General features: G+C 42.9%; 1 protein-coding gene across 10 annotated transcripts in view; it reads left to right on the top strand.

The window, feature by feature from the left end:
- The window catches only part of PPP6R3 (protein phosphatase 6 regulatory subunit 3), a 70,743-nt gene that overhangs the window by 37,087 nt on the left and 10,580 nt on the right, over nucleotides 1-23,076 (top strand). For 3 of the 10 annotated variants that reach the window (XM_084894553.1, XM_084894552.1, XM_084894550.1), the window contains 10 exons: nucleotides 1,538-1,690; nucleotides 3,688-3,837; nucleotides 4,535-4,599; nucleotides 5,680-5,795; nucleotides 7,328-7,413; nucleotides 11,271-11,357; nucleotides 16,267-16,364; nucleotides 18,135-18,189; nucleotides 19,259-19,389; nucleotides 21,276-21,397. In XM_084894553.1, the coding sequence (XP_084750679.1) occupies nucleotides 1,538-1,690; nucleotides 3,688-3,837; nucleotides 4,535-4,599; nucleotides 5,680-5,795; nucleotides 7,328-7,413; nucleotides 11,271-11,357; nucleotides 16,267-16,364; nucleotides 18,135-18,189; nucleotides 19,259-19,389; nucleotides 21,276-21,397 (1,063 nt within the window). The remainder of the gene's footprint in view (nucleotides 1-1,537; nucleotides 1,691-3,687; nucleotides 3,838-4,534; nucleotides 4,600-5,679; nucleotides 5,796-7,327; nucleotides 7,414-11,270; nucleotides 11,358-16,266; nucleotides 16,365-18,134; nucleotides 18,190-19,258; nucleotides 19,390-21,275; nucleotides 21,398-23,076) is intronic. The other 7 variants (XM_084894556.1, XM_084894551.1, XM_084894555.1 and 4 more) reach the window with 4 other exon arrangements.

The following is a 23,076-nucleotide window of genomic DNA, read 5'->3' as shown; positions in this document are numbered from 1 at the left end:
AACAGGCAATGAAGACCTGCAAAACGAGTCCAGGGGCCCCAGTCCGCAGTGGTTTTATCTCTCCAGCCCCTGGTGCACAGGGGTAGGGTAGGGTAGGAGGCTCTCTCTCTGCATCTGGAGGGTGGAACACTCAGGTCTAGAGAGTTCTGCCAGCACCAGCTCTTACGTGTTTCTTTTTCTTCAGCCCTGTGTCACTGGATTCAGTGTCCTAGACATTGTAGCTGGAACTTTGGTGGTGTCTGCTGTGTGAGCTCCTGGGGATTTAGGTTTAGTATGCTAGTTTCTTCATTCAAAGTGAAATGTTTTCTATTTGTTTAGTCGTTTTGTGGAGTGGGAACCCAGATACTTTATGTCCATTACCAAGGAAGAGTAGTTCAGTTTCTGGATGATCTCTTCAGATGGCTGGTGCTACAGTGATCAAATGTGGTCCACCTCCTCCATTCTGTCTTCCCTGCATTCAGCCTGCATGGGATTCCGGCCAGAGCGCTTGGCCGTTCTTTCAGGAAAAGTGCCGGTGTTGGCATTGAATATTTAACGGTCTGTGGCATCCCTCATGCCAGACCTAGGCAGAAGAAGAGGGAGAGAAAGGAAGAAAAAGGATTTACTTAGGAGGAGAGGAGAGAACAGCCCAAGTGGAAGTTGGAAGAGGAAGAAGGATGAGAGAGAAGAGGGTGCATGATGAAGGTCCTGACCAGTTAATGTAGATGACCTCCCCATCTTCCTTGCAGAGGGACATCGAGAGCAGCATCTAATATGGACTTTCACACTCTTACCCTTTTTGGCCCCAATCCAAAGGGAGGTACTGTCTCATTTGGAGGAGTGAGTGTGTTCAGTGTGTCCTGATTTTACTGTCTGGTGTGGTGTGTGAGTGGATCGTGGAGCTTTTTAAAATATCTGATGATTAGAGCTGTTGTACATGGAGTAAAACTGTGAGCCTCTCAACCCCCGAAGGCTCGGGGAACAGACAGGGGTGAGGATGCTGACAGGGATGGGACACTGAAAGGACGACCACACAGCTGAACTGTTGGACTTGAGATTCCGAAAGGTTCTGTGCCTGTCAGTTGTGACTTCACACGGTAGGAACTCCCTTTTATGGACAAGAGCAGGTTTGAGGTTGATGCTGTTTCAAGGTTGTTGGCAGCTTCTGAGTGTGGATCTTTATTGCAGATTTGGCAAAGGCAGAGGCTGTGTTCCAAGACTACTTGTAACTTTTCTTGTTTTCTGGTCAGGTTTGACATATTAATTGGTTTTTTGCGATCCACGTAGCTTTCTGCTTTCTTTCTGTGGCAGTTAGAATGTTAAAATGGGGCACTTCATTTCTTATAAAATGGTCCAAGGAAGTTGCTCGATTGTTTTCTCTTGTTACTTCATTATATCCTGAAGATGTAAATTTTCCTTCAGATGTAGAATTCAGGCCAAGTTGTTTACAGTGTTAGATTACCTGGTGTTCATCCTTAGCACACACCCTGTCCCTTTCTGTTTGTTACCTAGCAGATTGCATTGGGAAGCCTTTTAATGGAAAGCTTTTTCTTCTCAGAAAAGTGTGATGAAGACGACATGGGGTGTGCTGGACCCTCCTGTCGGCAACACCCGGTTGAATGTGATTCGGTTGATATCCAGCCTGCTTCAGACAAACACCAGCAGTATCAATGCGGACCTCATGGAGCTGAACAGTATTGGGGTCATATTGGTAAGACTTCCCTGAACAGATGCTCCCATTTGCCCTTGGTATTTTATGGCCATATAACTCAAGGTACAACCTCACAAATTTACAATGCATGCCAGTGACTTTTCTCAGTCTTGTGTATAAATAAATGATCTTGAGTTAGTCATCAAATTTGAATGCTTTAAATTTGTCAGTAGTTATTTATGTAAAGAAAACTGTATTAGAGACTTTCAGAGATGATGAAGACAGATTTTGCCGAGAAGTTTGGCCTGTGGTTAGTCACCCTCTTCAGGAGATTGTATGAACAGTGAATAACTGCTGGTTATAGCATTGTTTTCTATTCATTGTTTATCTTCTTTCCCCGGAGAAATATGTTTATCATGTCTGAGACATGTCTGGTCTTTTGATTTGAGTCCAAAATTTCCCTTTGAAACAGCGGTGAGTCTGCTTGTCAGTGAAAGGGGGAGGAAGAGCCTAGGAAGGAGCTCCTCTCCAGTTTCAGAGTTTGTGCTTAGAATCCATAGGCCCCACGCTTGCCTTGTCCTGCCCCACCACCCGGAAGGTATGAGCTTAACACTTAGCAGGTTTCACAGGTACCATCACACTGTCCATTTGGGGAGTTTAGGGTTGTTTCACAGGAGGATGTGTGGGTGTTGGATCTCTACATGAAAAGCAGTGCACATTAGAATGTGCACTTATTTGTGCTCATGTGATCTTGAACATCAAACACAGAGAGACTGTCTTTCAGATCATTCCCAGAAAAGAGATGCACTCATGCTGTTTATAGTGGAGCCAGATTTGAATTCCCATCCAATTGCAAACCCATGCAAGGTTTTCAACTAGACCATGTGCTTGCTAGCGTCACTGAGATACTTTCAGTTCAGCTTTGGTTAAATGACATGTCAGTGTAGGGCATGAAGAGCAGGAACGTTTTGGATAAAGGTGAAATGTGAAAGGATAATAGTTTGTTTGGCAGCATAATTATTGCCCTGGGGGGCATAGTATTTGCCCTACTCTCTGGATAAAATATAAAACTCGACTATACATACCTTTCTACTTCTGTCTCGGAATCTCCCTAAAGTCATCAATTACTAGTCTTTAATCTTAGTAGTTTAATCTTACTATTGCTAATCTTTAGATAATAAATTCAATGAAATTCTTAAGTGTATCATCATTTCTTATTCATTTGAGAGATTAGCTAACCAGACTCAATGATTTCCTAAATACATACATTAAATGTGTTTTGTGCTTTTGGGGATTGTCTTTTCTTTTTGTGATATGTTACCTTTTCAGGTAATCAGGAAATCACTTGTTTTGCTCCATTCATTGACAGGTCTGAGTTTCAAATGCCCCAAAGGTTGGTTATTCTTGGTTAATATGTGAGCACCTGAAAATTGGGGCCTATGTGTTTCTCTCTGCCTTGTTGTGCCTAGCACTGTGCCTTGCACAAAAAGCCTTCAGTAAATATTTGTTAAATCAAAAGGAAATTGTCATAAATAGAGGCCCAGTGCATGAAATTTGTACATAGGTAGGGTCCCTAGCAGCTGCCAGCCAGGGCCTTCCTTTGTTTTGCGCCACCCCCTGGTGGTCAGCACATGTCATAGTGAACAATCGAACTCAGGGTTGGTCAAACTCCCGAGGGGACACTTTGTATAATAGGCATATATTTTTATTAAAATTATGTACTGAATTCAACGTCAGCATTAGCTGTCTTGAAAACATAAGAGGATACTCCCTTTCTCTTTGAGAAACTATTACCTTTTCTTCATCTGTTTATTGTTGTATCTACATGATTTCATGAAAACTCTGGCATGTTGAAAGAGCAAATATCCTGTTATTTAGCCTATAAAGTGCTGTTTCAAATAAACTTGTGTTTTTTAAATAGTCCTGTTGGACTAAGAACACATCATTTTTACTTTATTAAATACTATTTGGTCAGTATTTTAAAGCAGTGACTTAAATATTGAGGTAACTGAATAAAAGAAAGCATATGTTTGTTTGTTTGTTTGTTTGTTTTGTAGGACATGTTCTTCAAATATACATGGAATAACTTTTTACATACACAAGTGGAAATTTGTGTTGCACTGATACTTGCAAGTCCCTTTGAGAACACAGAAAATAGCACAATTACTGATCAGGAAACCACTGGTGACAATTTGTTGTTGAAACACGTAAGCTTACTTGACTTTTTTTTCCTGCTACTCCTGGTCATAGTGTTTTTCCACTTAAGTGTGAAATGAATTGTTATAGCTTACATTTAGAAAGTATAAGTATGTTGCCCTGGCCAGTGTCTTAGTTGATTGGAGCATCATCCCATGCACTGAAGGGTTGTGGGTTCAATTCTTGGTCACGGTTCATACCTAGGTTTTGTGTTCAACCTCCAGTTGGGGAGGCAACTGATCAATGTTTCTCTCTCACATCTGTGTTTCTTTCTCCCTCTCTGTCCTCTAAAATCAGTAAAAATAATATCCTCAGGTGAGGATTAAAAAAGAAAGTACAAGTATTACTGTGAATTCTGAGTTAAAAATTTTTCTTGATTCCATTTTAATTTTGGTCAGGCTCTGTATTTCTGGGCCCAGTGTCCATGGTTAATAAAACCTGGCTTTGCTTTAGGCCAATGGCTCATTGGTGTTAGTACTTGAAATATAGTCCTTTCCCAGTAGATGCACAGCTAAAGGTGTGGGTCCTGTCAGGAATCCCTGTAGTGTTCTGAGAGCCTCGGCTACATTGATTTAGCCAATAATTTACAGCTATATTTAGCTTGCTGGGATACACATACCACTATTGTATTCAATTAGCATTCTATCTCACTTTAAAATGTGACACTATAACATATAAATATTAACTGGAATATTCCTTTTCATTCAGCTTTTTCAAAAATGTCAGTTAATAGAACGAATACTTGATGCCTGGGACATGAACGAGAAGAAACAGTAAGTGAATTGTTGGATAGGAATTTAGTTTGATTTTTCGTTTGAAGAAAATGTCCTCCCTTACCCTGGACAGAGAGCAGTGAAAGAGATTACATGGTATGTGGCACTTTATAGTTACAAATGCTTCTCCCTGGATGGCCAGGGTATTTCATTGTAACAACTATTTTCCTCATAATTTATTTTTTGATCTCTCTGTCTTTCTACCTCTTGAGGGGAAACCAGGGGTTGGAGTACTACCCACCTCCGTGCTGCTTTTGAGACTTGCTAGTCCTTTTTGAATGGCTATTTTTCTGAGAATAATGTGGAGTTGAAGGAAGAGTTGTCAAGTCCAGTCCTCCTCAGTGATGGTTGGACCTAGCACTCTGGTTCTGTGTACCCCATGTTCTCACTGTGCAGAAGTGTCACTTCATGGAACTAGAGGGAGGAATTGCCTACTTCCTTGTCAGGAAATTTCTATTAGCTGATGGGCAAGATTACTTGAAGTCTTAGTTGATGTGTGTCAGTAGTTTGTTGCACAGATTTATTTTGTCCTAGTGATGGTATTTGTAATAGGCGTTGGTCTAAATGAAAAGATGGATATAGTTGGGAAGGTTAGACCCTAAATGGGGAAAGGGACAAGGTGATACGTGGGCCAGCCATGAGTGGATTACTTCTCGTGGCCAAGTCTTCAAATCAGCCAATATTTTAACTTGAGAAATGCTATTGGTAGATGGTTGTTTTTATTAAATGATTAAAATTTGATGACTTTTACTAAAATGAAGCAGTTCCCTACGATCTATTTAAAGTCGGAAAATTAGTTTCACAAAAAGATAAAAAGGAAAGTCACAGAAACATAAAGCATCAATGAATGTTTGGGTTTTGTTGGGTTTTTAAAGCTAGTACTGGTTTGTTGGTTAGTTGATTGGTATATTTGAATAAACCTTGATCCATGGAGTGAGGCTATAGTATAATCGTTGAGTAGAGTTTCTGGCACCCCACCTCCCATCCTCACCCCCAAGCCTGGTAGCATTCTGGCACCCCGCTTTTCTGTTTCATCCCTCTGTCCTGTCAGGACTCTGAAGGTCTGTCCTTTCCTGTCAGGGCCCAGGGAGGACGACGGCACGGCTACATGGGACACCTGACGAGGATAGCTAACTGCATCGTGCACAGCACTGACAAGGGCCCTAACAGCGCACTGGTGCAGCAGCTTATCAAAGGTAAGTGCTTCTTGGAGTCTCATCACATTTTTGTAGGGTCAGAGAAAGGATTTAAGGATAAAATGGAAATACTCTGTCATTTGTAATAGTTCTCTGTGGAATTTCTTTAATAATTATCTGGAGACTTGAATGAGTTTCTTGAGAAAGTTCTGAACAATGTAGTTCTTTACTGGTCTCATTTCTGCAGTCTTTTAGCAGGTATTTCAGGTTTGGCTGAGCTCAGCACACTAGAGTTACCCACCTTCTAAGTCAGAGCACTGCTCAGTGACCTGGTCCTTGAGCTGTAATCACTCTTGCTTTCTCTTTCCTTCTGAAGACCAGCTGTGTAGCCTGTGGATTGAGTCCTTTAACTGGGGCATTGTCCAAATCTCCATTACTAACACAGAACTCTTTCTGTACTAACATTGAAATTTTGTCAGCCCAGGTTACTTGGAAGAAAGGGTGTGGGTGCCTTTTATACCGGCACTCAGACCCTGGCCTAATCTGTCCCCTCTAAAATGAGAGAGCTCTGTGTGCCAGCAGAATCACTAGTCCTGGGACTTAACTGTGAAAAATCTTCATCTTTGTAGCACAGAGTGCTTTCAGAGTTAACGTGATGAAAATCGTTTTTCACTCTCTTCTTCATTTACCTTTTAAGAATGTTTACAAGAGGCTATTATCTATGGGATGTACATTCAAAGAATAGCTGTTGCCCCGTGATGGAAAAATTGGGGCTTGTCCACTTGGAATTTTGCTTCTCGAGAGAGGTATAAGCCAGGTCATCACAGGTTATCTGTCTGTTCTTACCAAGGAGAAGTGGCCGTGTGTGTGTGTGTGTGTGTGTGTGTGTGTGTGTGTGTGTGAAGAGAGATGGTTTTTCTAGATTGGTCTCTTGTATGGTGGTTGCTTGCCAGTGCTGTGTGCTGGTGCATGCAGGCGTGTATTTAAAGCAGAATTGTAGATGAAGCTGTAGTCTAGTAAAGCCTCCAAGATTATAGCTGTGGTTTCGTTTTCTCAGAAAAGGCGTTATGTATCCTTTTCTTTAAAAATTCTTTAGAACGTAGAATTTCACTATCGCATCTGATCCATGTGTTGGCCTATGGCACAAACATTTAGGAAATATTATTTTTTATCAATTTGAAAAGCCATACTGAAACATCCTTTGGTCAGATGTCAATCAGAGTACCTCAAGAAAATGTGCAGGAGCTGACATTTGCGGCATTGCCTAAACTTAGGTGATGGTGAAGAAAGATGGCATTCCTCCACCTTAAAGACCTGTTGCCTTTCTCAGAAGAGTTTATTTGAAACATTCACATTTTCCACGTTGTTTTTAACCAAAAGATTTTTAAAAACATGTTACATTTCCAGCTGCTAAGGGCTTTTGACATCAAGCATAGAGTTTGGGGGAATGAGAGTTCTGGTCCTAAAAGCCCTCAGGTTCCCCTGAGTTCACCTTTGGGAACTGCTTGGTGGGCGCCCTGTTACCTGGTGAGTTTATCTGCCTGAGTGGGTTACTATGGTAATGACACTTTTCTCCTCCTTTCCCTCTAAAGATCTTCCAGACGACCTCAGGGAGCGATGGGAGACCTTCTGCACAACTTCCTTAGGAGAAACTAACAAGAGGAACACGGTAGATCTAGTAGGTTTTACAAGGTTAAATTTCTATGGTTTCAGGGCACTTAGCCTTGCTCAAATTTTCAGAAAGACGTGAAGATCTTTCATTTGTCCCGGTAATAGGGTATCAAAGATAAGCTCGTTTTTTTTTTACTAAGAAGACAGGTCAGTATTCGCATTATATTTGCTAATTTGCCTAGTCAGCTCCTAATTTCTGCCTGAGATGGCACAGGGGCACAAGGAAGCCACGATGCTCCTTCTCACACCAGAGGGGGTTTCTGTTCCCTAGTCCCCTGCTCCCCGAGCACCTCAGCCACACGGCTGCAGCCACTCCTTCGGGCTTGTTGCCTTCTGCCTCAGGTAACAGTGACCCTTGGTGGTCAGAAAACCTAAATATTCCTCTGGATGGTTCCTAATGTCACTCAGTTTAATTGACCCTTGTTTTAGATCGTTCTCAGCGGTAGAAAATGTATAGATGCCTTTGAAACCCCAGTTTAAAGCCTTAACAGATTGGTACTTTTAGCCAGGGAATAATGGCATTGATAATGTTTTTTAAAATTATATTGGACTTTGGAATGCATTTTTTTTTTTATAACATTAAGTTTTAAGGTGAGTATTGCCTTTGCTTTTAAGATGTGGGAAAGTATTTCCTCTCATAAGCATATGGCAGCCAATGATTGAGGTGGTGGCCTTCACTCCACACGGAAGTGGGTATGTCAGACATTGAATTTTATAATTGAAATCCAAATCCAGCAGCCACAGTCTTGAATTTCTAATAAACAGTAACTCCTTAATTATTAGACAGTCAAGTCTCTGGCAGCCTTCTCTGTTCAAAATGGAATTTAGAAGCAGGAGAGAAACGGAAAGGCTGAGGCAGATATAGATGGTCACCAGGCCATCCCAAGCCACACCCCGAAGGGCCTGTTGCCTCCTTCGTTGTAGATTGTCTAACAGGTTTGGTTATCTTTTTCCAGACTCTTGACAGGTTGGTGGGCTAATGTCTTGTTAAGGTGGGCATATGATAGAACCAGTAGGTATTAGGAGTTGGAGGAATTACGAAGTTAAGAAATAACCATAAAAAGGGAGATGTGTAGGGCCATTTAATTAAAACGTCTTGTGGCCCTTCGTGTCTGAGTGTATTATAGCCCAACAGAGAAACACATTCACTTTGGCTGCCAAGTCATCAAGGAAGGGTTAAGTAATTTTTCCTGAATGTAGTACCCATGCCGGAGTTGCTACATTGTTGTGTTGTCCTGGCCTGTTAGTGTTTTCCTAGTCTCAGCAAGGATTTGTTCATTTACATACCAAACACTTAACTGTCCATCCTACTGGCTGTGGGCTTGAGGAGTTGCTGGTTATGTACCAGCCCCAAGCTCCTGTCACTTCTCCCCCTGTGAGAGCCCTGGAGTACTTGAATCGTTTGACCCAGGGGTCCTCAAACTTTTTAAAGTGGGGGCCAGATCACGGTCCCTCAGAGAGCTGGAGGGCCGGACTATATGAACTACTAATTCCTACTGTAACACCTCGGCTGCGCTCACTGCCCAAAAAACCTGGCGGGCCGGATCAGACTCCTCTGCGGGCCGCATGTGGCCCGCGGGCTGTAGTTTGAAGACCCCTGGTTTGACCCCATCAGCAGATGCGTATATTGCTTATGCTTTTATGTTGGGAGTTTATTGTGAATGAAATTTGATATTTTAATTACATCCAGAGACCTTCGTGTTTTGACTAAGCCCCCAAACTGTGGATATTGGTAAGGACTCAGATAGAGTAAGTTTAAATGACGTAGGAAATTTTTTTGTGCTTGCTTTGGAAAATTGGGTTTCATTCTCAAGGGCGAGAATGAAAAGTCTTGGTGCTTCTTTCCCAGCACTGATGAGATAGTTTATGGAGGTTTTTTGTGGACAGTAACACAGAATTGCACAAATGGCCCTGTTTGGTGGTTTAGTGGTTAGAGTGCCGGCTATGCACTGAAGAGTCTCGTGTTTGATTGCCAGTTCAGGAACATGTACCTGGGTTGCAGGTTCGATCCCCATCCCCAGTCAAGGCGTATGCATGAGGCAACCAATCGATGTGTCTCTCTCACATTGATGTTTCCCTCTCACTTCCTCCCTCACTTCCACTCTCTCTAAAAATCAAATGAAAAAATATTCTCGGATAAGAATTAATAAAAACAAACAAAAAAACCCCACACAAATGTGCACATATGAATTGCCTGGAGATCCATCAGGTTCTGGTGGAACCTCTAAGAGTTGGTGGTTCTAACCTGCTCCAAGTCAGAGGTTAGCAGTCAAGTCAAGTCACTCTTTAATAAACTAAATATCTTACATTGTAGCAAGAAGTAAAAGTCTGCATGAGCATATGTTGTATCCTTTTTAAACTTAGGAGTAGCCACCTCTTTTTTGGTTCTCTCTTGTTATGTTCACCTTGCTTGCTCTGTGAATTGCCTTTAATTCTGCACCCCACCTTGGTGTAGAACACACAGTGGCTTCATATGACTCTGGCACTAGCCTGCCAGCCAAGTAGCCCAAAGCTCCTCTAAATCTATTGCAGTGGAACCACTTGACCCGCTCTTGATAGCAATGGCCCCCGGAAAAGCCAGCTGCCAAGATGAAGCAGTATTCTGCCGCCGCCTCTGCATTCTCACTGGCACTCCTGGCATGTCCCATCCTCCCCACATCTTTCCCCATTAACTTGCTACAGTATGATTGATGGAAGCAGGTTTCCTTTATTGACCACAAATTCTGCCTCTGATTTCATCAGACCAGATTCAAAATTAGGGTGTGAGTGCGTTCTCTAGACCTTAGGGGGCATAGAAAGAGAATGAACTTAAAATGCTGGGTTATTCTCTTGGGCTTAGTATCTTTACCACAGATGATCAGCCGTAGAGAGAGGTTAATTTTCAGGCTGTAATTAGGTCAGAATTTCACAAGCTCTACTACATACAGAACTATTTAGATTCTACTTTGGGCATAAACCAGTGTTGAAACCTCAAAAATCAGATTTGTAGGTTCTGTAACTCCTCGGTATTTGGCACAGCTTCTAGGGCTGGTGGGTAGTGGCCTCGTGTCCTCTCCTGATGACAGTGGTCTCTGCCCACCACACTGTACAGTAAGTTTAGGAAGAGTAACTCAAAAAATGTGTAAGTGACCCTCAGAAGTTTCGTGCTGGTTTTTAGGATGTACAGATTATTTATGTTTGTTACTTTCTATATAGCAGTTATTGCTATTAGTATTATTAGTGTTTTGTCTTCATTCCTAATTGTTAATACATTTCTCCCTAATATTATGTGACATTTGTAAATTAGTAAAAATCACCATGAATTGGTGAGCAGAGTTCATGTTTGCATTTTTGCTTAATTAATGAATTGATTATAAGTTCTGAGCACAGGACGGTACTTTTTAAGGGGTGGAAAGTTTGGGGTCTTTTTACAAGCAGAGGACTATTAACTCAAGTGCTTAGAGTGGGCAGGAAATGCAAGAATTTAAAGTGTAATCTTTTAGTGGCTGAATAGTAATTCCTGGGAATTGCAGTTTTAGCTCTCAGGCTTGGCACATATGAATTATTTTTATATTTCATCTGAGCCATTCCTTCTGCCTTCCCTTTGTAAACATTTTATAGGAGATAAAATCACTTGAGGGGAGTAACTCATCTCTTACTGTTTTCTGGTGATGCTAGCATGAGTGAAGTCACCACAAGTGGGCGGCAGAGGGCAGGAAGCCAACCGTCTGGTTGAGTGAAGTGCACCCATGAATATCGGGTGGGTTTTACAACTTAACTGTTACTTAGTTTTGTTTTTGTTGTTGTAATTTTCCGTAAAAATGATGATGCAAATGTCCAAAGCTTTTCTCTGTTAAATAGTCTTTTACATTTTTATGCATATAGGTTACAACCTGCCATATTCATTCATCCAGTGATGATGAAATTGACTTTAAAGAAACGGGTTTCTCACAGGATTCTTCTTTGCAGCAAGTGAGTCATGCCTAAAGCTTTGCTTTTGTTTTTATTTTAAATGCTTAGTCCCGTTGCCATTTATGAATCCATTTGGAGACAGATTATGTGTTAGGATGTAATTTAGGGTTCCGTATTTTCCGGCTTATAAGACGACCCCCTAATTTTACAGTTAAAACATAGGTTTAGGCCCATATTCGCTGTATAAGACTACCCCCCACTTTCAAAAAAAAAAAAAAAAAAAAGACTTACTTTGCCGTCAAGATCTGCAGGTAATTTTTGTGCAATTTTGGTCTTTTGCCCCCGATTTTCGGTTGATTTTTTTTTTTTTTTTTTTTTCCCGTTTCAAAAGTCGTCTTATACACCGGAAAATACGGTACTTATTAGTTAGCAAAAGCATTTAAATAGGAAGTGTTGGATATGTGAGAGGAAGGTTTGTGTTGATGATATTTCTAGGAAATGTTTCATACTTGGTAACAATGATGATTTGGGTAAGTTTTCAAGAGATTTGAATGAACAGAATAGTTCAGTAAGCGACTCAAACATGCTTGCTGTGTAGACCTTTAAATAGTTAAGGATTCCTGCAGTAGAGAACTCAGGGTAAAAATCATAGGAATGAGACCTTTTTAATGTCACAAATATCCCTGAACCAAATAGCTTATATGTTTCTAATATCTTTAATGTCTGTTATAGTGACTTCTAAATTAAATTCTAGTTGAAGCAATTTATTTCCCCCCTCCCTTCCTGCCCCCAAACTTATCTCTACTTATCAGCTGCTTATAATTGTTGTGAGGGAGAAAACAGGCTGTAAAAATAAATGTACAGACTTATCATCCACTGGTGGTTCTTGGAAAGGGGACAAATTATTTCACCTGGGTATCAAGTTTGGGAGCTAAAAATAGAAGCCTTTTTAAAAGTCATCAGCTCTTCATATGGAGAAGTCGACCAGATTTTCACATATCAGTTCCTTTGGAGTGACAACAGAATGAATGTGTTCATCTTCCCACCCTGGGTGTTGCTTAGCCTCTTTTTCCTCAACCTGTAAACCTCGTTTTTCCCGGGGCCAGGATGAAGCATCTAGTGGTGATACTGGCCCTGTCTTTGGCATCCAAGTAGGCTGTCACGACACTTCCAGTGTAGGTTGAGCTAAGTATTTGCTTGGTTTTGATAATAAGGCAGTTTAACATTCACATTTTCAAGATATGTCTGCAATGGCTTTTCCACCGTTGGTTGGCCTCTCTTTTGATTTTCTTATTTTTTAATATGTTTTTATTGATTGTTAGAGAGGAAGGGAGAAGGGAGAGGGAGAGAGAAGCATCATCAATTGGTGCCTTCTAAACATACCCCGACCAGGACCAAACCGGCAACCTGGGCATATACCATGACCAGGTAATGAACTGGAGACCTTCCCATGCATAGGATGATACCCAACTAAAATACACAAACCAGGGCTCTCTCTTGATTCTTGACATGTGTCTTGAATTTGAAGCCAGCCTCCCAAGGTTAGGAAAAGGGACAGCCATCCTTTAGGGGGTGCTGTTGAGCAGCAAGGCCTTCCTGTGGATGGCAGCAGCCCCCTCACTGCCAACTGTCCTACATTGGCTTGCGGGTCAGCAGCATCTGCCATCCAAGGTGCCCTCCTGGCTTGCTGTGAGCCCTCATGCCTGCAAGCAATCCTTTCTTGACCCGAGTTCTCTGGTGCTTCCCCAGGAAGCACTTTGACGAAACCTTCCCCTCCACTGGAGCACCAGTAGAGGGCTGAAATGGTCCACTTAGCCTAGCGTGAACCCCTGCTGCACATTGCTCCACCCACAGTGAAGCATGATGGTGGAGAAGGTAAACCACCACGGTGATTTTGTACCTGTCCAAAGAACTTAAAGATGAAGAGTCCCCTGGACTTCCATTGACACATAAGCTAATAAACGTGGAGCTTCGGGCCACTGATTTAATCAAGGAGTGATTGGGTGCAGGTGTCTGGAAATGGATCCCTTATTTCTTGGGAAACCTGGTTTTAGCGTTATAATTGTTCTGGGATAAATTTCTGACTTTCTTGTGGTTTGACAGACAGTTGATGTGCACATGAAGTAACTCAGTCTCAAAACTGCCTGGGTAACAGCTCTGACCAGGCTTATTCCTGTGGATTTTGTCCACTTTGTGTAACCCTCTGAAAGTAGGAAACTAACTGTTCTTTCCTGACTGACAGGCATTCAATAAAGTTTTGCATGTTAAAACCAATCATGTGTCATTTTAAAAATAATAAGAAAAAAGGCATTTTTTTCTTTTTCATTTGAGAATGAATATGAGTCTAGGTTACTTTAGTCCAGAGCTCTTTTTCATATGAATGAGAACTTAAAGTTAGGTCTCATGGAGTCCCGAGGGTAGAGAGCTTAGGGAGGTCATTAGATAACGTTTCCTGGCACGTCATCTGTGTAGCCACGTTTGGCTCGGGGCATTGTTTTGCTTCCCACCCCTGTGGTTTCCTCACTGCTGGTGGTTGACTTTTTTTCCTTGTAAGTCTGCCTAACAGGTGTGGAGGGTGAGGTCTCCTAGCCTCCTCCTGCTCCTCACTCCAGACAGGTTTGACAGGAGGCAGGCAGGTCAGACAGTGGCCTGGTGTCTGTTTCCCAGGTGGCACCACCAAAGCAATTGTTAATGAAGCAGTGGGCTCACTTCCCAGTGACTTGTACATCCCTGACTTTGCCAGGATGTTAGTTCTGGGAAGTATGGTTCTTTTGTTTTTTAACAATGAAAAGATTTTAAAAGACATGTGGTGCTTTCCAGATTTGGATTCCTCAGAGTTCAAAGAACTTTTTATGTAGCTTTAAATAGAATACAGTAACATCTTCACTTAATGGGACTAGTAAGCTTTGATGCTTTCTTTATTAGTGAAAATCAGGTTTGAAACCTGAAATTCTTTGCTAGTTTATATCTATGTAGAAGCTATAATAAACTTAGCATTAATGAGGACTAACAACACAGTTGAACATCTATTTATACAGCATTTACTTTGTGTTAGGTATAAGCAACCTACAGGTGAATTAAAGTGCAGGAGGCAGGAGGATGTGCTGTTTTCTATGCAAATACTCTACACAGTTTTATAAGGGACGTGAACATCCTCGGATTTTGGTATCCGAGGACCAATCTATGGATACCGAGGGACGATTGTATGTACATAAATGTAGGCATTGACATACACGTTTATAATACATTTAGAATTTGCATTCTGTTTATAAAGCAGCTCAAATATCAGGAAGCATTTAAAGGAACACTTTTGGTAATATTTCTTCCCTTTTACACCCAAAAGACTTACAATAGGATCTCTAGAAGTACAAAAGAAAATAAAAGGAAAAGGTCAAACAGAATAATTGAGGAAGACCTTTTCCCTGTGTGACCAGATTTCCGATAACTCAGAGCCTGGGCTATGCTGCTTGCTCTTTCAGGAGGACGACTCCTCGTTTCTCTAGCACGTCTTCGAAGTCACCAAGCGTTATTTTTCCTTGTAAAAGACAGCTGGTTTCTTCCTTTTTGATTTAATGAATTGCAATGCTACACATCATATTTTCCAACAACAAATTCAAGACTCGGTCCCAGATTCCCACAACCCAGCCGTGGTGTGCCTTACTAACAGCTGTCTGCAAGGCTGGCCCTGGCCCATGTGCTCATATACGTATGTCATGTCTGGGCAAGAAGGGGCCCCTGAAAGGGTGAGAATGAAGAGATGGCAGTGGGTATCTGGAGTTCAAGCAAGAGGTGAGGTGTTAGGTTTCAGTAAAGTAGATAAAGTTTTTTTCAGACCTAAGGAAAAGAGGCCTTCCAAAGCCAAATATAAGGTTTATTTTTTAATTACCCACAACTTGGAATATTCATGCCATAATTCCCTGCCACCAGAATGAATGGTCAGGAAGGACAGGGCACGTCTGCAGCAATTTGCAGATGGAATCCAAGATCCCTCAGAGAGGACGACTCAGCCACAGCCTCCCTCCCAGCAGGTGCCTCTGGAGTGACGCCTTTAGCTCAGCCACAGCTGCTGCTCATGGCCCCTGTGCGACTCCCCTGCAGGGAGGAGTGATCCTATCTGTCCATGGGCATCACACACACGTTTTTGTTTCCATACTTATTGTTGGGGTAGATTGAAAGTGGTACTTGCTTATATTTATCAATGCTTTACTCCTGATCCATAGCATAGAACTTGCCTTGGGCCTGCTTGATCTTTTAAATTAGAATATCAACATTTTTGTGGAGTTCATTTTAACATTCCCCCTATTTCTCACCTAAGAAAACCCAAGTGCGCTGGGCTCTGTAGAAGTGGTGTAGGAAACAGTGTTGTAGACTTTTCAGAGTGGTTTTGGATTAGTATTAGAACTTTCTGTCCTCTCTGTAAGGTAGGTAGGATAGAAGTTAGTTTTACACTCATCCCAACTTCTAAAACCTGAATCTTTTTCTTCTTTAGACGAACATTGTGTTTGTAGGGTTGTGGATGTTCTCTAAGGCGGTGTGGATGTAATGGAATGGGGCAGGGGATGCAGGGAGGGGAGGTGGGTGGTCACCACTGGTTGGATCTTAGCTGGTTGGTGGTGTCCAGAGGTAGCCAGTGCACCTTATGATTTCAGATTGTCACATGTCGCTTGAATTACCTCTTTGAACAAACAACCCAATCCTCTCTCAAGATGATTTGCAATAGTGGACAGAGTGGTCCCTTAACATTTATTACAGTGACATGTGCATTGAAATGACTTGTGGACCAAATTACAAACATTTCCTCTTGGGTAAATTATGTCTGAAATTATTTGAAGTTTTTCTTAGAAAACACACCAACTTTTAGAGCCTTAGGGCTAGATAAATAAGGTGGTTTCTGAAACACAGTGGGCAAGTAGTCTGTAGAATGTCATTAGAATCATTATATCACTGTCACTGGTCCTGGGGTTGCCAGGCCTTTTCTGATTATCAGATGCAACAAATGACGTCCAATTTTATTGACCAGTTTGGCTTCAACGATGAGAAGTTTGCAGATCAAGATGACATTGGCAAGTGAGTATATTTTCCTGCTTCCATAATTGTTTTGTAATCTCCTGCTCTTTGTGAGACATTTTGGATTTTCCTGGATTCTTGGAACTTGTCTGCATCCATGAGCCAGGAGGAACTTAACCTTCCAGGTTAGTTCTAACGTCTCCGGACTTGCAGCACTCAAAGGACAGGGAGGAATTACAATAGATTGGTCTCCCACTAGGAGGGATTGCCTTTGGGCTTGACCTGTTTCACAGAGGTTTATTTTTACTAAAAACTTAATTCATTCTTCTGCTATTTAGTGATTAGTGTCAGGTGGCAGAACTAACGCAGGAAGTCCCTGTGCTACTTCCCGGGTTTGAGCAGCACCTTCCCCCACAGCACACAGTGAGGGTGCGTATTGTGGCAGGAGCAGCTCCACCCCTGTGCTCCCTTCTCAGGTGCTCCCCCTAAGGCAGGAGCCAGGCAGCCAGACCACTCATTCTGCAGTCAGGGTAAGAGAACACAGCAGGGGGCACTGCTGGTGCTACAGAAAATAGCAGGTAGAAGCTGTGGGTGATCCTCAGGAATGGAAACAGATGGTCTAGCATCTTCCGTAGGGGAATAACGCTTTTCAGAGACAGGAAGCCTGGCTCACTGAAAACAAAAGTTTTGAATGTTGGATGGCTGCTCTCACAGGAGACTCCCTGACGACGCTCAGGAATACCAGATTGCTGGGGTTCCTCGCAATAGTTTGTTGAACTACAGCCAGTGGAGGCTGTTGTCTATTCCAACACGCTGTCAAAGCCATTTAATAGGCCACGTTGGCACCCTGCGCTTCAGGCTCCACTGTCAGCCGCAGGAAAGGAGAGCGGTCAGGAGCCCTGAGAAATCCAAAGGGAGTGGAGTATGCATGTCTGAACCCCAGGGGCACACACACTGGAACCTGTAGGCTCCCCACACAGCATCTCAGCACTTGCTGTCTGCACTCGTTCAATGCTACTTGTTAGGATTCCATAGTCTCTTTGAAATTTGTATTGGGGGACTTAAAATAAAATAATGGTTGATTAGATCTTTACCTATTAAAAAATTATGTTACCAGGCTCTGAGTTTTTTTACTCCTTACTGTATTCCTAATGATGCCATATTCAAGGCTAAGGTTTCAGGGATATCTGCATATTTTATTTATGATTTTGGCTTTACCTGTAGAAGCTCAGACTCCACTGTCAGCCACAGGAGTTGAGCTTTTTATATTGTGAGTAACTTTTTTCCTGGTTATGGAGCCATAGTTGTCCATGGATGTTAAAAATCTTTTATTCGATGTCGTTGAGGGTGTGCTTATTGTTTCTCAAAAGGCTTCTATTTCAGCCTTCCCATTTAAAAAAAAAAAAAATCTCTCTTTTTAAAAAAATATATTTTTGTTGATTTTTAGAGAGAAAGGAAGGGAGAGGGATAGAAAGGTAGAAACATTGATGAGAGAGGAAGTCATTGATTGGCTGCCTCCTGCACGGCCCCCACTGGGGATTGAGCCCGCAATCGGGGCATGTGCCCGGACCGGGAATTGAACTGCCAACCTCTTGGTTCCTGGATCACAACTCAACTGCTGAGCCACACCAGCTGGCCAGCCTTCCCATTTTATATAAATTCCTTAATTCCAAAGGAGAATGTATCATCTAATGCAAGAAAGGTATGTGTTCTTTTAATGTATACAGATTTTAATGATAGTGTAAATATCTAAAACTTAGGAAATTTCATGAATACTGTTTCTGTGAGTCTAGATAATTAACTATTTCTACACTTATATTTTGTTTACAGTGTTTCTTTTGATCGGGTATCAGACATCAACTTCACCCTCAATACAAATGAAAGTGTAAGTATTAATTTACAAGTGGGAACTGGGTGAGTCAGGCTGTATATGGGTGCTGTGTACACCAGGGGAACTCTGGGCCAGCAAGTTTCATCTTAGATCGGTGCTTTTTCACCCACTCACATGGCCTGCCTGGCCCTGTGGCTAAGATGCACAGGGCTAATAAAACCAGGGCCATTTGTGATTGCAGTGTAGACGTTTAGCTTCAAAGAATGCAGTTTGATGCTAGCCTGCTGCCTTTTTCTGCTGTATGTCAGCAGAACTTGGGCCAGATCAGCACCAGTCTCTTAGCCCCAAGCAGTTCTGAAACACCAAGTCTCCCACATCAGCAGCTGATCTAGTGGATTAGCTTCACTGGGATGGACACGGTCTTTGTGGTTGTTAATCCTCACCTGAGGATATTTTCCTATTGACTTTTTAGAGAGAGTGGAGGAGGGTGGGAGACAGAGAGAAACATCATTGTGAGAGCGAGACATTGGAATTGAGCTGCAACTGAGTTACGTGCCCTTCATTAGAGAAAAACATCGATGTGAGAGATACATTGATTGATTGCCTCCCGCACACGATTGAGCCTGCAACTAAGTAATGTACCCTTCACCAGAATTGAATCCGAGACCCTTCAGTCCGAGGGCTGATGGTCTTTCTACTAAGCCAAACCAACTAAGCAACATAATTTTGATTTTTAGGTTGATTAGTATGAGAGACCGCTGGTTTATTGGTTGATGTGATAAGGTAGAAAGTGCTGACTCTAATTGGTGCTCATTACTGCTTAGCTGGACTGGAAACCGGAGGAAACACAGGTTGCTTTTTTGTTCCACCAGGCCTAAGACTGCATCGCAGGTGGGCGGGTGTTTTACTAGATGAATGTGCGTCCACTGGTTCTGAATCCAGTCTTTTCGGGGGAACTTTTTGTCGTTACTTCCACGGAGGCTGACACTAGATATTTGCATTTTATTTTGGTGTATGTGAGCAGCACTGCTTTTTAAAGGAAATAGAAGAATGCAGTTTACATTGTTCATTTTGGGAGATTTGAGCTTTAAATTTTGTTCTTTTCCTCCTCATTTTTATTTAGGGAAACATTGCCCTGTTTGAAGCATGTTGTAAGGAAAGAATCCAGCAGTTTGATGATGGCGGCTCTGATGAGGAAGACATCTGGGAGGAGAAGCACATTGCGTTTACACCAGAATCCCAAAGACGGTCCAGGTAAAGCAGAGGCTGTTCCATTAGCAGTAATATCCAGTGCATGAAGCAGATTGTTCATAGAAATCATTGTATCTTCTCCCACCGGGTATATCTGACCTGGAAACCAAAGCTTTTGTCATGATCAGAAATACCCTGGCTAATTGCTGTGAGCTGGTGCTCGTACTTACGTCTGTAGGGTGATAGAATGGACGAATCCAGGTGACCTGCTTGAAAATGCTGGGTCATAAAGTTCCAGAAATGTGTGTATGTGCAGTTCGTGAAAAGTTGTGACATAGACTCTCCTGACTGGGAAGTGATGCCTAGGAATATGGTCACAGAGTGCTTTGAATAGCTGTTCCTCAGCAGTAATAGCAGCAGCTGGGTTGTGGGTTGTTCCTTACACAGACTGAGTGTTGCCCCAAGGATGGAGAAGTTGTTTCTAAAAGCTAATCTAACGTGGGGAGACAGACTGATGTCAGTTGATATCCATCAGTCCAGTGTTTTTTCTTCCCCAAATTTTTAAGTCACTGTATCATAGGAACCTAAATAGATTTGCTTCTGTACATGGAGAGTTCTTGTCATCCGAGTATTCATTGTCGGAATCTTTATAGTTATAACTTGGTTGCAGGCAAATACCCAGTAGGAAGTGTGCAGGAGGCAGCCGATCGATGTTTCTCTCTCATCAATGTTTCTAACTCTCTATCCCTCTCCCTTCTTCTCTGTAAAAAAATCCATGAAATATATATTTAAAAAAAAAAAAAATCCCTTTTACCTCTAGTTTGCTGAGAATTCTTAGAAATTCTCATGATGGATTCAGCCACATTTATTGACTGAATTTCAAATGCTAAACCAACTCTGTGTTCCTGGAATAAACCCATATTTGGCCCTCATATATTGTCACATTAATTTGCTAAAGTTTTAAAAAGGATTTTTTGGCTTTAGCCAGTGTGGCTCATTGGCTGGTGTGCCGCGCCAGCACAGCCTAGGGTTTGGCAAGCCTGACGGGGACCGGTGAAGGGTGAAGAAAAGACAGACAGAGTAAGCTGGGTCTAGGTGGATCTCCTGTGCCTGGCTGAGACCACAGAAAAAGATCCAGACTGCAAGCTGACAGTTTCTTTTATAGCCAGAGGTAAACAAGGTAGTGGTCACCATAGTTACAGTGATCTTGTGAGTTTCACTTGTTTTGGCAGCACATGCTGCACCTTCTGCAGCCCATTAGCTACCCAGGAAGGATCTAGGGAGTCATAGGGTCAAGCTTAATTATGCTAAGAGGGCTGTGCTCTCTAAGCTGGGACTTGTTTGCGGCTTTGCGGGCAGGTCAGTCTGAGGCTTAACCCTATAACCGCTCCCTACAGGTTGGAGCATCATCCTGGACACCGGGAGGTGGTGGGTTACAATTCCTGGTCAGGAGACATACCTAGGTTGTGGGTTTGCTCTCAGGCAGGGTGCTTATAAAAGACAAGTTGATGTTTCTTTCTCCTTGCAATTTGATCAGTTTTCTCCATGTATTTTGAAGCTGTTATTAGATACACCAGCATTCAGCTGTTGTTCTCTTAACTATAATGAGAAAGTAGACAGTAACCCAGTTTTTAAATGCACCGAAGACAAGCAAAAACGTCAGAAAAGAAGGTATGTGGGTGGCAAAGCAGCAGGAAGGAGGAGCTCAGCACCCTTGTTCTTAGGACAAGTCAGGTTGACATTACACAAGGTCCCTCCGCACAGCTTCTCGGTCACGGGCCGTACCTTCAAGCAAGGATAAGGCAGCTCAGCCGCAGAGCAGAGTCTTGATGAAGTGATGTCGGGCAGATGAGTTAAGTGCAATGTGGTTTTCTGTTGTCGAATGACCTGTAGAATTTTCTGGTGGCTAATACTCTGCACTAACTTATTTTGGCCACTTTTTTCCTTAGCTCGGGGAGCACAGACAGTGAGGAAAGCACAGACTCTGAAGAAGAAGATGGGGCAAAACAAGACTTGTTTGATTCCAGTGGCGCCAACACAGAGGACAAGATGGAGGTGGACCTCAGTGAGCGTGAGTCACCTTATTATTCCTGCGCGCATGTGTTGATCTGTGTTGAAATAGTCCTTGAGACACATGTCATTTGACCGGACCTGTGGGAAGGAGTAGGTCACACCACCAATGGTGGCACTGCTGCTTCTCTTGGTGTGGAAACGCCTGTGTGAGCTGCAGAGGGCCATGGCACCCTCTGTCCCTGGGTGCTTGTGCCGAACGGGAGAGGCCACAGCTGTGGAAAGATGAGCCGGTGTTGTCATTTGTAGAATCATAAATGCACTGAGCCAGATGAAACACCTTAAAGCTTAAACAGTTTTAAATGGGTCTTTTCAGAGTTTATTTGTGAATCTTATAACCTCAAAACTCCCTTATTTATGTCCTGCTACTTGCTAAAAAGGACTTGTGGGAGCTGGCTTTAAAATTAGTTAACTTCTGAGAGTTTCAGGTGAGATTTCCATGCATTAGGGTATTGTCCCTTCTTAGCTCTGCCACACTCACCCAGCCTTAGAGCAGGGCGCAGGGAACAGTCCCTGATTCAGTGCCTATGCCATGCAGGCCCTCACTGAATCCTCAGCTGAACCTCAGGAAGTGGATAGTCCCTATCGGAATTAAACAGGTAGGGTCACACAGGCTTGGGGGAGTTAGTAACTTGCCGGAAGTCACAGTAAGGTCTTTAGATCTGGAACATTTCTGTTGTACACGGGTACGTCCCAGTCTCAGGCCTCTAGGATAGTCTTCCCAACAGCTGGCAGGTTCCCTAGCCGAGCATGCCTCCCTACAACCTGGAGATCCCCCGTGTGCCAGGAAGTAGCCCTGAGAGAGAACGGGTTCCACACCAGCTGCCAGGATTGGGGAGTTAGCATAAGCACTGGGAAGGGAAAGCATATAGTGTGCAGTGAGCACAAGTATCAGCCTCGTGTCATCTGAAGGGGCACATCTCTGAGGAGGTGACATTTAAACAGACCTACGGGTCAGATCCAAAGTTGGCAGGCAGGTGGCATGGTAAAAGGCGCCGCAGATAGGAATCAGGTGCCCATGCAGGTCCGGCCACCCCCGCCCACCTCTGAAATCAGCCCGTGTCTGCAGGACTTAAAAGTAAATAAAGCTTCTCTCTGTGTTCTCACAGCTTCACTCTGACACCAGCTGGTGGGCTTTCCCCATGGTCCACGTCTCCAGCCCCAGCTGGGCGTCCTCCAGTTCAGTTCAGATAGTGTCTCTCTGGAGTGGGGGTGGGTCTCCCACATCAGATGTCAGTCCCAGTGAGACCCGGGGCCTGTGTACTTCCAGCCAACCAGCTGGAATGGGGAGTTGCTGTGGCCTCTTTGGATTCCGTTAGAGCTCACAGAACTCAGAAGAGGACGTTACATACTGTTACCAATGCATCACAGAGAATATTTTTTTAAAATATATTTTATTGATTTTTTACAGAGAGGAAAGGAGAGAGATAGAGAGCTAGAAACATCGATGAGAGAGAAACATCGACCAGCTGCCTCTTGCACACCCCCTACCGGGGATGTGCCTGCAACCAACGTACATGCCCCTGACCGGAATCGAACCTGGGACCTTTCAGTCTGCAGACTGATGCTCTACCACTGAGCCAAACTGGTTTTGGCTCACAGAGAATATTTTAATGTAGTATACAATGAGCAGCCAGGTGAAGAGATGACTAGCAGTCTGGAAGGGTCCTGAGCACAGGA

This window comes from Pipistrellus hanaki, assembly GCF_964339955.1.
Source record: "Pipistrellus hanaki genome assembly, chromosome: 9".
Taxonomy (NCBI): Eukaryota; Metazoa; Chordata; class Mammalia; order Chiroptera; family Vespertilionidae; genus Pipistrellus; species Pipistrellus hanaki.
Note: the sequence above shows the minus strand (reverse complement) of the source record. Positions and strands in the feature narration are given on the sequence as shown.